Source organism: Balaenoptera acutorostrata, chromosome 4, assembly GCF_949987535.1.
Source record: "Balaenoptera acutorostrata chromosome 4, mBalAcu1.1, whole genome shotgun sequence".
NCBI lineage: Eukaryota > Metazoa > Chordata > Mammalia > Artiodactyla > Balaenopteridae > Balaenoptera > Balaenoptera acutorostrata.
Genome location: NC_080067.1, coordinates 28,270,183 through 28,287,698, shown reverse-complemented (window position 1 = coordinate 28,287,698; position 17,516 = coordinate 28,270,183). Strand labels below are relative to the sequence as shown.

At 33.0% G+C, this 17,516-nt stretch overlaps 1 protein-coding gene across 3 annotated transcripts in view; it reads left to right on the top strand.

The window, feature by feature from the left end:
• ATR (ATR serine/threonine kinase) overlaps positions 1–17,516 on the top strand; it is a 106,853-nt gene that overhangs the window by 4,184 nt on the left and 85,153 nt on the right. For all 3 annotated transcript variants that reach the window (XM_057545798.1, XM_007188080.2, XM_057545799.1), the window contains exons 2-14: positions 5,304–5,395; positions 6,511–6,660; positions 8,063–8,940; positions 9,779–9,957; positions 10,573–10,764; positions 11,826–12,019; positions 12,512–12,664; positions 13,387–13,579; positions 13,812–14,074; positions 15,383–15,573; positions 15,744–15,844; positions 16,039–16,210; positions 16,834–17,004. In XM_057545798.1, the coding sequence (XP_057401781.1) occupies positions 5,304–5,395; positions 6,511–6,660; positions 8,063–8,940; positions 9,779–9,957; positions 10,573–10,764; positions 11,826–12,019; positions 12,512–12,664; positions 13,387–13,579; positions 13,812–14,074; positions 15,383–15,573; positions 15,744–15,844; positions 16,039–16,210; positions 16,834–17,004 (2,929 nt within the window). The remainder of the gene's footprint in view (positions 1–5,303; positions 5,396–6,510; positions 6,661–8,062; positions 8,941–9,778; positions 9,958–10,572; positions 10,765–11,825; positions 12,020–12,511; positions 12,665–13,386; positions 13,580–13,811; positions 14,075–15,382; positions 15,574–15,743; positions 15,845–16,038; positions 16,211–16,833; positions 17,005–17,516) is intronic.

Genomic DNA, 17,516 nt, shown 5'->3' with positions numbered 1-17,516 from the left:
CTTTTGAAAAAGTATACCCTCTTAGCTCAGTTCCAAGGTAGAGGTTGCAAAATAAGAAATCCTTACTCTCCTGTGAATTTCTTTATTCTGATAGTACATCTGATAAATGACAATCACTTCACCTTTATAAAAACACTGATTTTTTAAAATTATGCAAATGACACATGAATGCATAATCTTTTTTACAGAGTTAAACTTTATAGGAAACTCTGACCACCAGCCACAATCCTGGTTCCTCTCCACCACAAACGTCCTCATTAACATTTTTAAATGACACTCGTCAAATTGCACTTGGTTTATGACAAAATCTCCTGACTTTGTCTAAAACAATTCATGTTATCTTGTAATTTCAGACTTAAAATTTTTTTTGTTATATTTAAATCTGTGATGTCCTATAACCTACTGTGGACACCAGCCAAATGTTGCCACTGAGCGTTTCACATGTGGCTAATCTAAACTGAGATGTGCTCTAAATGTAAGATACTGGGTTTCAAAGACTTAATTACCACCCCCCTCCAAAAGGAATGTAAACAATCTCATTAATAATTTTTATATTGATTACATGTTCAGATAATATTTCGGATATATTATTGGGATTAAAATTGCCTGTTTCTTTTTACATTCTTAATGTGACTACCAGAAAATTTAAAGCTACAAATGTGGCTTGCATTGTATTTCTATTGGCCAGTGCTGGTTTAAATAAGATAAAAAACACAAAATTTTTTCGATTTCACATATAAATACAACTACTTGTTCTTTGATTCTGTACACCTAGAGTTTATATTACTTGTAAATATTTATTAACTTCAGTAACTTAGTTGTTTTCTATCAAGCAAGACACAGTTCTAGGTGGGGTATAGGGGATGCAAAGGGAAGTGAAACACATTTTCTCTCCTGAAGGAGCTTATGGTCTAGTAGTGCTGCAGGAATTCATAGAGAAATAAAACATAGTCTCCACCTCTAGGAGCCTATGGTCTAGTGGCAGAGAACAGGTAGATAGATATTCCACAGGTCCGAAAAAGTTTATACATTAAGGATGAAGGAGGCACAAGATGCAGAAAGATTCTTATGAACCGTTCATTCATTCAGCAAAGTTTTTTGGAGTGTTTACCATGTACCAGGACCATTTCCATCATGGCAGTTATTAGCTGTAGATGCCTTGGATCCTGTACGTAATCAATTAGGATTGGACTTTGTGATTGAATAATCAAGAAAATAACCTTCTCATTTTTTCTTTTAGCATTGTTTAAGTGGGAAAACATATGTACATTTATAGTACTATATGGATGTTATAAGTTGTTATTTATATGAAATACATAATTTTATTTTTTGTAAATAACCAGCTTACCTACTATATCCTCAGCTGTTTTGTCAGTAGAAGTGATGGAGTGAGCTAATCATTTATACACAACTTTCCATGAATCCTCTATGCAGAGCTAGTTATTTCCTGCTTTGGGTGTATATGACACTTGATTAAAATTATTTATGTGCTTTCTTACCCTCTCCCCAGTGACTTCCTTGAAGCAGGGCATCTGGTTTTATTTGTGTTTTGAATTTATTGTATTATTAATGTCTGTACTCATCCTTTCCTCCTGTATTAATAAATATGTATTAATGATTATCATTAGGATGAATGATAATCATCCTGTCCAAGGATTATCTCTTTACTTATACATGGTCCCAGGAAGGAAAGCCAAATTTCAAGAATCAATTGTTCAAGTGTTTCCATCTTAAGGGAAACAAAACAAAACCCTCTTGACCTCATATATTCCTTGAGTTACCACTAACTCCCAGTTCTTCATTTCATGGTCAAGCTTTAGAGAGAGCATGCTATTCTCAATATTCACATTTCATTTGTTTTTCACCCTTTGCAATCTGACTTCTGCCTTTACCACTAAAACTTTAAAATCCAAAGGACATAAAAAAATTAACTCAAAATGAATCAAAGACCTAAATGTAAGACTAAAACTATAAGACTCTTAGAAGAGAACTCTTAGGCGAAAAGCTTCCTGACATTGGATTTGGCAGTGATTTCTTGGATATGACACCAAAAGCATGACAGCATATGAAAAAAAAAGATCAAATTTAAAATTACAAATTATCAAAATTTAAAACTTTTGTGCAGCAAAGGACAGTATCAACAGAGTGAAAAGACAACCTATGGAATGAAAGAAAATGTTTGCAAGTCATATATCTGATAAGGAGTTAATATCCCCAAAATATTAAGAACTACAGCTCAGTATCAACAACAAAAAGCAACCTGATTTAAAAATGAGGAAAGGGTCAGTAGAGTATGAGACTCTCAAAAATGAGGAAAGGACTTAAATAGACTTTCTCCAAAGAAGAAAGACAAATGGGCAAAAAGCACATGAAAAAATGTTCAACATCCCTAATTATTAGGGGATTGTGAATCAAAAGTACAATGAGATACCACTGCAGACCCATGAGGATGGCTGCTATTTCAAAACAACAACAACAACAACAAAAATAACAAGTGTTGGTGAGGATAAGGAAAAATTGGAACTTTGTAAGTTGTTGGTAGCGATATAAAATGGTGCAGCTATTGTGGAAGCAGTATGGCACTTTCTCAAAAAATTAAACATGGAAGTACCATATGATCTTGCATTTCCACTTCTAGGTATATACCCAAAATAATTGAAAGGGACTGAAACAGATACTTGTACACCCATGTTCATAGAGGCATTATTTACAGTAGCCAAAAGGTGGAAGCAATCCAAGTGTCTATGGAAACATGGATAGATAAATAAAATGTGGTATAAACACAGTAGAATATTATCTAGCCTTAAAGAGGAAGGAAATCCTGACACATTACAACATGGATGAACTGTGAAGATGTATGCTAAGTGAAATAAGTCAGTCACAAGAGGACAAATATAGGATTTAACGTGTAGATGTAAGTAGTCAAATTCATAGAGACAGAATTGTCGGCGGTGGGAATGGGGAGATACTGTTTAGTGAGTACAGTTTCACTTTGGGAAGATGAAAAAGTTCTGGAGAGGGATGGTGGTGATGGTGTAGGATAATGTGAATGTACTTAATGCCACAGAACTGTACACTTAAAAATGGTTAAAATGGTAAATTTTATGTTGTGTATTTTACCATAATAAAAAAATATATCCAAAGGACATGTTAACAAACTAATTTTATTTGATTGTGTTGACAGCTTCCTCCTTAAAATTCTAACCTCCTTGGATTCTAGAACACATCTCATTGTTTTTCTTTCTGTTTCTCTGGCCCTTTCCTTTTCTCCTCATGCCTCTACTAACCTTAACTTTGGGTTCTCTCTTTGGCTTTCTTATTACTTATTACATTTGCGTTCATATCCAAGGCTTCCACTACTACTAGCTCTAATAGGGTAGATTATATAATCTCTCTAAGCACCAGTCTCCACATATGCAAATTAGAGTCTAATATCCCTATCTTATTTCTTGTGAAATATGAAATAATACAGTGTGTTTAGCCTTGCTTGATATGTACTATTATATATCGATAAGTTAATCTATATCTCTAGGCTAGAACTTGAGGTCTAGAACTGTAATTCCAAAAATCTTTTGGACATTCCACTTAGTTGTTCCCTTGAGACCTTAAACTCAGTATTTCTAAAACTGAATTTTTTTTCTTCCCATACGTGTGCTTCCACCTGTGTTAACTGTTTGGGTGAATGGCCTCATAATCCAGCCTGGATAGAGGGCTAGATTGATTTATCAGTCTCCTCCATTAAACTGTCTTTCACCTTCCCAACAGTAGCTTCTGATGTGTTGTATGGCGCATTATAGGTACTCAGTAAATGTTTGTTGATTACACGAATAACTGTATGATTCCTCATTATGTAGTGGAACACAGGCTTTCTATTACTATGTTCTATTCCTTGGTTATTTACACAAATCATGGAACTCAAGTTGAATTCATTCAGGATTCTAGGATACTCTTCCTCTGCTTAATTATTCTATCTTCTTTTAATATTATTTTTTCTTGATTGTTCTTAAGACTCAATATGTGTATTTTTCCCTAACATTTTATTGACTTTTTATTGTGGAAAGTTTCAAACTTACAATAAAAGAGAAAATGGTATAACTGATTTCCCATTTCACCTAATAATGATCAATTCATGGCTCTCTTCCTCTCCTCAGAGTACTTTGCAGCAAATTCCAGGCATCATTTTACCAATAAATACCAGTATTTATCTCTAAAGGATAAAGACTTTTTTGACATACCACAATACTGTTATCACACCTAAAAATATAATTTCTTAATAGCATCAGATATCTAGTCTGTGTTCAAATATTCCCAATTGTCATATATAGTTTGCTATTTTTATTTTTGATTCAGAATCCAATGTAGGGTCATATATTATAATTGGTTGACATGGCCCTTAAGTTCATTATGGGTTTCTCCTCCTCTCTTTTTTCCCTTTGGAATTTCTTTGTTGAAGAAACTGTTTTCTCTTGATTTTCTAGAAGTCTAGATCTGTTCAATAGAAATATAAAGCAAGCCACGTATGTAATTGAAATTTTCTAGTGGCTACATTACGAAAAGGAAGTAAGTGAAATTAATTTTAACAATATATATTATTACCGTATTATATCACTTATATGTGGAATCTAAAATATGACACAAATGAATTTATTTATGAAACAGAAACAGACTCAGACATAGAGAACAGACTTGTGGTTGCCAAAGGTTGGGGAGGGGAAGATTCGATTGGGAGTTTGAGAATAGCAGGTGCAAACTATTATATATAGAATGGATAAACAACAAGGTCCTATTGTATAGCACAGGGAACTATATTCAATATCCTGTAATAAACCATAATGGAAAAGAATATGAATCACTTTGCTGTACATGAGAAACTAACACAACATTGTAAATCGACAATACTTCAGTAAAAAACAAGAAAAACTTTAAAACCTCACAAAAACCCCAATGTATATTATTTAACTCAGTATATCCAGATATTATCATTTCAACATGTAATTAATATAAAATTATTAATGCGGTATTACACATTTTTGGTAATGAATATTCAAAATCCAATGTGTATTTTATACTTGTAGCACATCCCAGTTTGGACTAACTACATATCAGGTTCTCACTAGCATGTGATAAGGGCTACCATATTGCGCAGGGCAGGTCTAGATTTTGCAGATTGGATACTTTGCAGAAGAATACTATCAGTGTCAACATTAAAACTAAGCACTTTGATAAGTTCAACTTTAGAGAATTTTTTACAAATGACACTGTGAGTCCCTTTAAAGGTTAAAAACATTTTATTTCTATTTTAGTTCCAGTCCAGAGGAATATAATACCGTTGTACAGAAGCCAAGACAAATTCTTTGTCAGTTCATTGACCGAATACTTACAGATGTAAATGTTGGTAAGAAACAATTATTTCTGATATAAATTTTATAAATTAAATTGTGTTCTTTTCCATGTATACACATTATACTAGCATTTTTCTCCATATAATTTTAGATATATAGTTAGTGTTTATGTTAGTTACTATTTTCAAGCAAGTTCTTTACAATATTACTTGTTACATAATGTGATTTAGGCTTAATGTGATTTAGGCTTTTAAAGTAATTCTGTTTTCCTCTTTGTTGTCTAGATTTTCTGCTGCTTGCTATGAGTTCTTCTTTGATATATGATATTATTATAGATAAAAATATTTGGCCAGTTCTGCTTTAGCTAGGTCTTGTGTCAGTGATTGAGAAACAGCAAATGCCATTAAAAAAAAACTCTTTAAATAAGCGTTGGCACCTTTGTCTATGGGAGGTAATAAGATTCTGTGAGTTGTTGAATCAACTATTTCCTGTTTGTGACAATCTAAAAGACAAATATTACCAACTTGGCAAGATGGTGTCATATGTGTCATGTCTGGTAAAATTACTTGGAAGGGATAATACAGAGTGGCATTTGGCTCATGGTTTATAAATTTAATTCCAAATTTGACACAGATTTCATGACTTAACAATAGTCATTTAGCCTTTCTTTTTCGATTAGTAAAATTATGAGTTCCTGAAAAATAACAAACGACTACTGAATCCTTGCAGGATGTGTTTTCATATGGTACTCCATCTGTTTAGACCACTTGTCCTTACCCTGTCTGTTTTACCAACTCATCATCTAGGAATCAACTCCTTCAAGCATCTTCCCAGACACTTGTTTCCTCTATTGTAGATTAGTGCAGTTAACATATAATTACTAGTTTATTTGTCTGACTCCTTCACCTGATTGTGAGGGTTTTTTTAATCCTCAGATTTTCACACAGTGCCAGGCGTATTGTAGGCCTATAGCACATGTTTGGTGAATGGATATATAACAGATGAATACATGTGATTATTAAACATTTAAAATTAGAAAGATAGGATTGTAGTGTGTTTTTAGCCCCATCAGTTTATCATGAGCACTGTGTTGGACATAATTCTTGTCACCAAAGTCTAGTTTCTTAAAAGGACTGCCATTTAATTTGTCATGACTCTTTTGTTTTAGTTGCTCTGGAACTTGTAAAGAAGACTGACTCTCAGCCAACCTCTGTGATGTTACTTGATTTCATCCAGCATATCATGAAGTCCTCCCCACTTATGTTTGTAAATGTGAATGGAAGCCATGGGCAAAATGAGGCCAAAGGCAGTTGTATTGGTAAGTCCTGCTGTTTGTGCATTCATTTTCAATTTCTTCTATGAATTCTACCCTCTTCTGCTCTTCTGAAATATAATGTACACATTGTTACACATATTTTGGTCAAATTTGGTATAAACTGAGGGAGCAAAATGGTAATGGTTAGTTTTATTTCATGCATCCTTATTGTGTTCTTATGAACTAGGTACCCAGAATGGAGCAGAAGTAATTGAATATGTTCATATGCCATTGAAAACTTTAGAAGTTTTCTTTTTTCTGTTTTTGGTAATCTCTTTCTTGTAGATCAGGCGTTAGCAAACCATGGCCCACAGGCTGGCCGCCTGTTTCTGTGAACAAAGTTTTATTGGAACACAGCCATGATCATTCATTTACTTATTGTCTGCACTACTTCAAAGCCAACACTGAGTAGTGGACATGGATATCATATGGCCCTCAAGCCTAAAATACTACTTTTGTCTCTTTATTGGCTTCCTCATAAAGAGGTGTAAAGCACATAGCTTTTTTTTTTCTGTACAATGCATAGAGTATTTAAAAATTTTTTTGCTTGAATTTAAGATTCAACTTTGATAGTATGTACTTTAAAAAGTCTTTTCTGACCATTACTGACTGCCTACTCTAGGACTGGCTTAGTTGCTCTTTCTTTATGCTGTTAGTACAGAGTGTTCTATATTTCTTCTATCATAGTAGTTTTTAAACTATATTATAAATACCTGTCTGTCTATATTCTTTGCTACACTGATTTTTAAAAAACAGGTTATAACCCATTTAGTGGGTATTGAAGATGAAATATAATTGACTAGAAAATATTATAGTATACTGCATGTTATAAGTACTGTTTCATGAAACTTGTTTCATATATTTAAATTTTAAAAATATGCATATGTATACTGGGTTGTGATATAAAATATATCTCTTAGTTGCAGTTAAGAAGTTCGAGAATCTATATTATAGGATTCAGGAGGACAGGACTATGACTGATTTGTTCTTATGCATCTGAGACAGAGTCACTACTCAATAATATTTGTTGAAGGAGTGATAATTACTATTTACTGAGCCTTTATTTAACTTGAAGCACTATGCTGAGAATTTCAAATATATTATCTTACTTGATCAGGGTAGCATATAAAGTAGGTGTCATTATTCCCCTTTCATAGATGAAGTTACAGAAGCTTAGAGAAATGAAAAGTTCACACGACTGATAAGTGGAGAGCTAGGAACTTGTCTGACGCCAAATTTGGTATTCTAAATTATTATAATATGTTTCCATTGTGTAGGCGATGTTTTAGACTATTTTGTTAGTGAAGTTTACACTTTAAAAATAAATCATCAAGCATTTAGCAAATTGATTGGCACTCTGATGTATTTATTTATTTATTATCTTTTTTGTTTGTTTATTTCAAAGAATTCAGTAACTGGATCATAACAAGACTTCTGCGGATTGCAGCAACTCCATCCTGTCACATGTTACACAAAAAAATCTGTGAAGTCATCTGCTCATTATTATTTCTTTTTAAAAGCAAGAGTCCTGCCATTTTTGGAGTACTGACGAAGGAATTATTACATCTTTTTGAAGATTTGATTTACCTCCACGAAAGAGATGCAACGGGACACTTTGTGGAATGGCCAGTGGTAGTTAGCCGATTTTTAAGTCAAGTAGATGAACATGTAGGCTATTTACAACCAGCTCCTTTGCAGTTCATGAACATGCAAAATTTAGAGTTTATCGAAGTCACTTTATTAACGGTTCTTCTTCGTATTATTGCAATTGTGTTTTTTAGAAGGCAAGAACTCTTACTTTGGCGGATAGTTTGTGTTCTGCTAGAGTATGGTAGTCCAAAAGTTAAATCCTTAGCAATTAGCCTTTTAACTGAACTCTTTGAGCTTGGAGGACTACCAGCACAACCGGCCAGCACTTTTTTCAGCTCATTTTTGGAATTATTAAAACACCTTGTAGAAATGGATGCTGACCAATTGAAACTCTATGAAGAGCCATTATCAAAGCTGATAAAGACACTATTCCCCTTTGAAGCAGAAGCTTATAGAAATGTTGAGCCTGTCTATTTAAATATGCTGCTAGAAAAGCTCTGTGTCATGTTTGAAGATGGTGTGCTTTTGCAGCTTAAGTCTGATTTGCTAAAAGCAGCTTTGTGCCATTTACTGCAGTATTTCCTTAGATATGTGCCAGCTGGGTATGAATCTGCTTTACAAGTCAGGAAGGTTTATGTGAGAAATATTTGTAGAGCTCTTGTGGATGTGCTTGGAGTTCAGGTAGATACAGAGGTAAGTCATTTTTAAGGTTACTTGTTAAGCATGTAATTTGTTCTTAATTTAAGTGTATGCATATATACAAGATTAATAATGAGAAAATAAAATATCTTTAATAATGTACATTCAGAATGGGATGATTTTTATAATCTACTTTGGCTTCCTATTATGGATTTTTAATTTGATTTTAGAAACATTTGTGCACTACATTGGTAATGAACTGCCAATGGAGTTTTAAAGTAGAGTTTGTGAAGTGTAAACATGTTTGTTGCATTATTAATTAAAAAGGGGCCAGTTATCACCTTCATTGCAAAAACTTTGAGCACTCACATAGATTTTTCTTTGACAGGTTATAATCAATCACTTCTAGAAAACCTATAGGTATATAGTACTAGTCATGCCAAATTGTGCCTTTTTTTTCTATTTGAACTGTGGGAGACAGTCAGTACAATAAAATAGATATACAATAAATTGATTAAATATTTTAGTTTATTTTATCTGTAAGTCTTGCTAGATTTGTAGTATGAAAGAAGTTAGTAATTCCCTTGTAGAATTTTTCTTTGTGGCATTTTGGTCTAGGGAAAAACAGGTTATAGAGAGAAGGATTTGTCTTAGGCCTTCTAAGACTATAGACCATAGTTCTAGATATAGAACTATACATATGTCGATGTATAGACTGTGAACTAATATATAGATTAACTTAGGTTTTTGTTTTGTCTTTGTTTTGTCTGATGAGACTCTGAAAATAATTTACCTTATTTGACATCTTAATACCTAATGCATTTTTGCTGTCTGTCTATGAATAATATAAACTTATTTTCTAAGAATTAGTTTTTTATTTTTGCTTTCTCAGTATTTGTTGGGCCCACTTTATGCAGCCTTAAAAATGGAAAGTATGGAAATCATTGAGGAGGTTCAGTGCCAAATTCAACAGGAAAACCTCAGCAGTAATAGCGATGGAGTATCACCCAAAAGGCGTCGACTCAGCTCATCTCTTAACTCTTCCAAAAGAGCACCAAAACAGACAGAGGAGTATGACCCTCATTCAGTTTGTATTTAGCCACTTAATAAAACTTTAGTCACTTAAAAATCATCTTTACGTAAGTGCTTTGACTTAAATACACAAAGAACATTTGTTCTTTCTATAAGTAGTCAAAGGAATGCTTAAAATATCTTAATAGTGCTTGTAGTCTATTCTATATAAAAGATTTCATGGCTAAATATGGTTACTTAAAAGACTTTTTTAAGTCTTTACTTGCCTAATTTAACTTTTTAATACATGAAAAATCTCTGAGACTTTACATCTATCAGCAATTTAGAAAATGTTAACAAACTATCTTTTTGTAATGTAGCCAAAGAATTCCCATGCTTCAGCCAACTATAAAAGTTGTTTTAAATTTCAATAGTTGTAGGGCCCCTGGCAGTCCAGTGGTTAGGACTCAGCGCTTTCACTGACGTGGCCCAGGTTCAATCCCTGGTTGGGGAACTAAGATCCCAGAAGCCGCACAGTGTGGCCAAAAAAAAAAAAATTTCAGTAGTTGCCATTACATGCTGTCTTTTGTTTTAAATATTTTTTGTATGTGAGCAAAATTATATAAATTCATATGAATATGAATATCTTTATACTCCTGTTATAATTAATTACAGAATTAAACATGTGGATATGAACAAAAAGAGCATATTATGGAGTGCACTGATACAGAAGGCTGAGTCCCTTCAGGTTTTCCTTGAATTCAATAACCTGAAGAATCCTGTTATTGAGACTTTAGAAGGAATCGCTGTTATCCTACAACTGACTGCTCTGTGTACTGTTCATTGTTCTCATCAAAACATGGACTGGTAAAACAACTTGTATTTTCTGGGTGGGTTTTGTGTAATAAATTTGAATTTATTGTTTTGGAAGACCTCTTTATTCACTTGATTTTTGTGACCTTAGAACACAAACATTTCAGTGAAATAGAAATTTTTTATTTGAGCACCTGCTAAATGCCAGATACTGTGTTAGGTACTATACATACCTTATTTAATCTTTACAAGAGTTCTGTGAAGTAAATGCTATTATGTCCACTTTACACACTAGAAATTGAGGCTCAGAGAAATTGAGGCTCGTTTTTGTCTGAAGCCTAAACTAACTTTCATGGGCAGAAAAGTAGAACACATTTTTATACAACTCAGAAGCCAATGCTCTTCTAGCCAAACGTTTCGTCAAGAGAACTTTGCCCTTTGATCATAAAAGTAGGAATTTAAAACTCATTAGAGGTATATTTTCAGTTTAGTATTCTTAATATAGGCTAATTATCAGAAGAAACAAAGTGTGAACCCTCCCTGAAGATGTATTCTTATTTTTACTGCCACATTATAGACCAACACTCCTTGTTAATTTTTTACATAATCATTTATTCTGTATTTTCTGACTCTTAACTAGCTAATACAAAGTTATGAAGGAGATTTTAAAGAAACTATATTAATTCAGATTGCATTAAATTTGGAATTTGAGATAACTTGAAGTAATAGCTAATTAGGTTGAAGTCTGCCTTTCTCGTATAATTAAGAAACGGTTTACACAGGCATATCTTCTGTTATTTTAAAGCCTGGTGGTGTCACATTTAAGTATCATAGATTAGCTTTACCAAATCCTGAGTGATTTAGGCATAAAGGGATTAAACTTAAAAGAATGGGCTCAGTAGTTGTGGCACACGGGCTTAGTTGCTCTGCACCATTTGGGATCTTCCCGGACCAGGGCTCAAACCCATGTCCCCTGCATTGGCAGGCAGATTCTTAATCGCTGCACCACCAGGGAAGTCCCATACTCAAAGTTTCTTTTGGCTTACTATGATACTAGTTTTGACTATAACAAAATTCATTTTAATTCTATGTCCTAAAAAATGTTTTAACTGCAGCTGCTGTGATTTCAAGGACTGTCAACAGAAATGTAAGAAGAAATCTTCAGTAGTGATAACTTGGATGTCTTTGGATTTTTACACAAAAGTGCTTAAGAGCTGCAGGACTTTGTTAGAATCTGTTCAGAAACCTGACCTGGAGACAATTATTGACAAAGTGGTAAAAATATATGATGCTTTGATGTATATTCAAGGTGAGCACAAAAAACCAATAGATCAAAATAACCTTAAAAGGTAATCAGTATAGAAATAGGTTTTCTCTTTTGCCTAAGGCTTAAATATGCAATTGTTGGGAATACCCAAAATTTTTCCTTGATTTCAGTTCTATTAAGCTTATCAGTAATTTGTAAGTTCTAAATTTATTTGTCTAACATTTTGATTTATTCTTTTTCAGTCAATAGAAACTATATATAACTTTAAAAGTTTTGATTTGAGAATCTGAAGAATGCTATGATTCTTCTCCTAAAAAACATATAAATGCATATTTTTATAAAGTCACATTTAATTCCTTTGGATTCACAGACCTCAGAACATCATCTCTGTGTTAAGAACCCCTGTTTATTGAATGTTTGCTGTAATTCCACTTGTAAAAGATGTTTAGAATGTCTTTTTTTAATTGAAAGAAGACACAGGTAAATATGATTAAAGAAAAGGTATAATTAATCACCTATTGTGTATTTCTGTAGTAAAAACTTCATTTGAAGATCATATCCTGGAAGACTTATGTGGAATGCTCTCGCTTCCATGGATTTGTTCCCATTCTGATGATGGCTCTTTAAAGTTGACCACATTTGCCACCAGTCTTCTAACAGTAAGCCAGAGGATTTCAGATAGCTACTGTAAGTGGTCACAAAATTCTATATGTGTGATTTGTTTTCTTTTCATTTATCTCTATATCGGACTTCTAACACTTATTTCTATTTTTTCAATAATTACAAGAGAAGGTACATTTTTTTAATAACTTAAAAAGAAGGAGTTAGACATGTAGAAAGGAATAAATTGTAGGATTTGTACATCCTCAACTCTATTCTGCCAACATTGTTCTCCAAAGATGTCATTCCAGTTTATATTTCTGTTAGCAGAATATGTGAGTTCCTGTTGTTTCATATCCTCACCAGCACTTGGCATTGTCAAATTTTAAAATTTTTGTTATCTTAAAAAAAAAAAAGAGGGAATTCCCTTGCGGTCCAGTGGTTAGGACTCCGTGCTCTCACTGCAGAAGGCCCAGGTTTGATCCCTGGTCAGGGAGCTAAAATCCCACAAGCCACGCAGTGCGGCTAAAAAAAAAAAGAAGAAGGAATGTCAGAGACATAACTACCTAAACAAATGCATGTTTTTTGCTATCTGATGGGTGTTTCAATTTGGATTTCCCTGATTATCTAGTAAGATTGGGCATAGACCTTTTTTAGTGCACATGCTTTATTTTTGGAAAAGGAGCTTTTAATTAAATACTATATGTATTTTAAATGTTATTTGACTTTACAGCAAAGAATAAATATATATGTATATATATATAAAATTAACACTTAGAAATCTTGATTAATAGACTTAATTTTTTCAGCACCGCAGGCACAGTCACGATGCGTATTTCTTCTAACTCTTTTTCCAAGAAGAATATACCTTGAGTGGAGAACAGCAGTTTACAGCTGGGCCCTGCAGAGCTCCCATGAAGTAATCCGGACAAGTTGTATTAATGGATTTTTTATCTTATTACAGCAGCAGAATTCTTGTAACAGAGTTCCCAAGATTCTTATGTATGTATTAATATTTTAATTTGAATATACAACTTGATTGGACAGATATCATATATGCAAATTTATGTTTATTGCTGGGTATATAGAGCTAACATTGCCTTTAGTTTTAGAATTAAATATTTTTTCCTTCTACCCTTTGTTTTACCAGTACTTTTGCCTCAAATTAAACAAGACTATTTAGACCACAAAATTAAGCAAGAAGGTTTAGTACTTTTTGTTTTTTTCCCCATAGAGATAAAGTCAAAGATGATTCTGACATTGTCAAGAAAGAATTTGCATCTATACTTGGTCAGCTTGTCTGTACACTTCATGGCATGTTTTATTTGACAAGTTCTTTATCAGAACCTTTCTCTGAACATAAACGTATTGACCTTTTATGTAAGAGCCTAAAAGTCACTTCTCAACATGAATGTTCATCTTCTCGACTAAAAGCGTCTGTTTGCAAGCCATTCCTTTTCCTACTGAAAAAAAAATTACCTAGTCCTGTGAAACTTGGTGAGTGGTTTGTTATGATTTATTTAATATTTTAAAGCCTATTTAAGCTCTGTTTTTAAAATCAGTGGTGGAATTAGGCTAAAGCCTTAAAAAGTTAGACTTGCTTGATAGAGTCAATGCTTATGTAATGATCATTCTTAAAAGGGATGTCTGGTATTAGACTGTATCAGAGAACTAACAATGGAAGTAATTTTTAGATTTTCTAAATACTTTTGTGATTTGACAGTGTAATGGGGCGTACCTGATGTTTGGTTCAATATTGTGAGGTTCAGTACTCTGTATCCTCTTCAGTGATCCCAGGGACCTTCTTAATGTGTCCCTTGCCACTACTTTGGACCTTCAGAACTTCAAATAGTTAGATACTTTGCCCAGCTGAGGAGTATGGATTGTATCTTTGCCGCTTTCTGATGGTAATGGTGTATGAATTTGTTGGGAGCATGAGATTTATACACATACTTGGAAGATTGCTTTGTTTGGGTAATAAATTACAACTTGTCCTCAAGTTTTCAAAACAACGTATGATAGGTGATTTCTAGGACTCCCTAAATCTAGTAATGTAATGTAATGTAATATAAGATTAACAGGGACTGCCCTGGTGGTCCAGTGGTAAAGAACCCGCCTTACAGTGTAGGGCACGCAGGTTCGATCCCTAGTCAGGGAACTAAGATCCCACACCCGCGGGGCAACTAAGCCCCTGCGCCACAGCTACTGAGCTCGCGCGCCCTGGAGCCTGCACACAACAACTAGAGAGAGAAAACCCGTACGCCACAACTAGAGAGAAGCCTGTGCACCACAGCGAAGAGCCCGAGCACTGCAATGAAAGATCCCGCGTGCCGCAACTAAGACCTGACGCAGCCAAAAAATAAACAAAATAAATAAATAATAAATAAATCTTTAAAAACAAAATAAGATTAACAGTAAGGCTAAGCTTGCCCTTAATTCAGTTCTTTAGATTAGTGAAATGTGCTTTTAAATCTCTCCCAGTAATATAATGATCTACAAAATCTAAGTGACTAGTCATTATAAAACTTTAAAAAATTCTAGAATTTATTTTAGATTTAAATTATGTATAACTTTTACTAAGTAAAAGTAAATTTAAATTTATAAGTATTCAGTTTTATAAGTACTCAGTATTTATTCGTTTTAATCCTCCACAATTCTGTGTGCTTTACAAATTTAAACACTAAATATTGACTTTATAAGACAACTTAGCATTCTTTGTAGTATATTATTTATTGACAGTATTTTTATAGTAAAACTTTTCTGTTTACTGTGTTAAATTAAGTATTATATGCTTTTGCCCTTTAGCTTTCATAGATAATCTGTATCATCTTTGTAAGCACCTTGATTTTAGAGAAGATGAAACAAATGTAAAAATGGTTCTTGGAACTTTATTAAATTTAATGGAAGATCCAGACAAGGATGTTAGAGTGGCTTTTAGTGGAAATATCAAGCATATATTGGAATCCTTGGATGCTGAAGATGGATTTATAAAAGAGGTTGGTGATTTTTATTTTAAATTTAAATTTTATTTTATTTTACTTTATTTTTATTTGTATTTTATTTATTTTATTTTATTTAAATTTTATTTTATTTAAATTTTATTTTTCTGTGTTTTCATAAACCTGGCTTTAAAAATTTCTTTAACTAGTTAATTTTATTGGTCTAGCTTTTTGTCTTAAGAATGAAAGAAGCATATACACATGCTCAGATCTCAAGAAATAATGAGTTGAAGGATACCTTGATTCTTACAACAGGAGATATTGGAAGGTATGTTTGGCAGCTATTGTATACTTCCTTATTTATTTTGGCCATTTTCCTTTTTTGTTTGCCTGCTGTTAGAAATGGTGATATGAGAGATGTGATGTTATAGGAAGAAGTGTGATATCAGTATGCATTTATTTGTGGATTTCCATTTATTTTCAAAACATTGATGATAACTTTTTTTTTTTTAATAATTTTAGGGCAGCAAAAGGGGATTTGGTACCTTTTGCACTCTTGCACTTATTGCATTGTTTATTATCCAAGTCAGCATCTGTCTCTGGAGCAGCATACACAGAAATAAGAGCTCTGGTTGCAGCTAAAAGTGTTAAACTGCAAAACTTTTTCAGCCAGTATAAGAAACCCATCTGTCAGGTGAGAGTCAGCATTGACCTTGACTATAGGAAATAGCATTACTTTGCAAAAGTTAAAAAAAGAACACATATATGTTTTACTTTTCTTGCTTTAAAAAAGAGGTATTTTTAAAAATGGTTTATTTAAAAGAACCTAAATCTCATCATTTTTATATTTTCGTATCTTGGTCTGAAGATATTGTTTATAAATGGGAGAGGGGAAAAATCATCTTATAATAATTATTACGCTCTATTGTTAATCTGTTAAGAGAAACCTTTCTGTATTAGCCTTTCTTTTAGTGATAATAAACTTTTTTATGCCTTGATATTATGGATAAGGCACTTTGTTTTAAAAAAGATTGATTCAAGGCTGAAAAGTAAGGATATGTTAAAATACAGGCTTTGCACTGTGTTAGTGGTGTAATCCTTAGCAAGATATTCAAGTTTCTTAACTAAGCCTGGTTACTTCATCTGTAAAAGGGCGTATGTACATAATCTACCTCATTAAGGTTGTTACAAAAATTAAATGAACTAATTTAGGTAATATGTTTAGAACACTGTCTGATACCGTCCTTTATGTTAACTTAAAACATATTAGTTAAATGTTCTTCCTTGTGTGAAAACTAATAAATCATTTTGCTTTAGTTTTTGGTAGAATCCCTCCACTCCAGTCAGATGACAGTGCTTCCTAGTACTCCATGCCAGAATGCTGAGATGAGGAAACAAGATGTGGCTCACCAGAGAGAAATGGCTTTAAATACCTTGTCTGAAATTGCCAATGTTTTTGACTTTCCTGATCTTAATCGTTTCCTTACTGTAAGTTGCAAAGTATGGTTGACTTAATTGAGGTTTTCAATTTAATATTTTGTGTTTATTCCATTCTAGATTTTTTTAAAGAAAATCTGGCAAGTATAATGTAGACCATAGATTTTCAAATTTGCATGTTTTCCTTTGACTTTGATATGATAATATTACTTATGTTATAAAAGTGAAATACGTGATTTGAGTCATTGCTCTATAAAGTTAGCTATCTTGAAAGGTTCATACTATTTAATTAATGCTAATTAATTCAGTTTACTGAGCCCTTATGTCTTTAGTGCTATGATTGGTTCCATTGATAATGGAAAGTCTAATATGATCTTACCTACCCCTAAGGAGTTGAAGTAATATAGTACAAACTAGTGCTATAGATGACCTGTGAATTCAGATGATAGAGTTTGTAGTATGGAGTAGTTTGGGAAGCCTTTGAAAAGTCATTAGTGCGGCTGAGGTTTGAAAGATGGATGGTGTAGATTATCTTCTTACGTTTTCCCGAAGGCAAAGTTTAT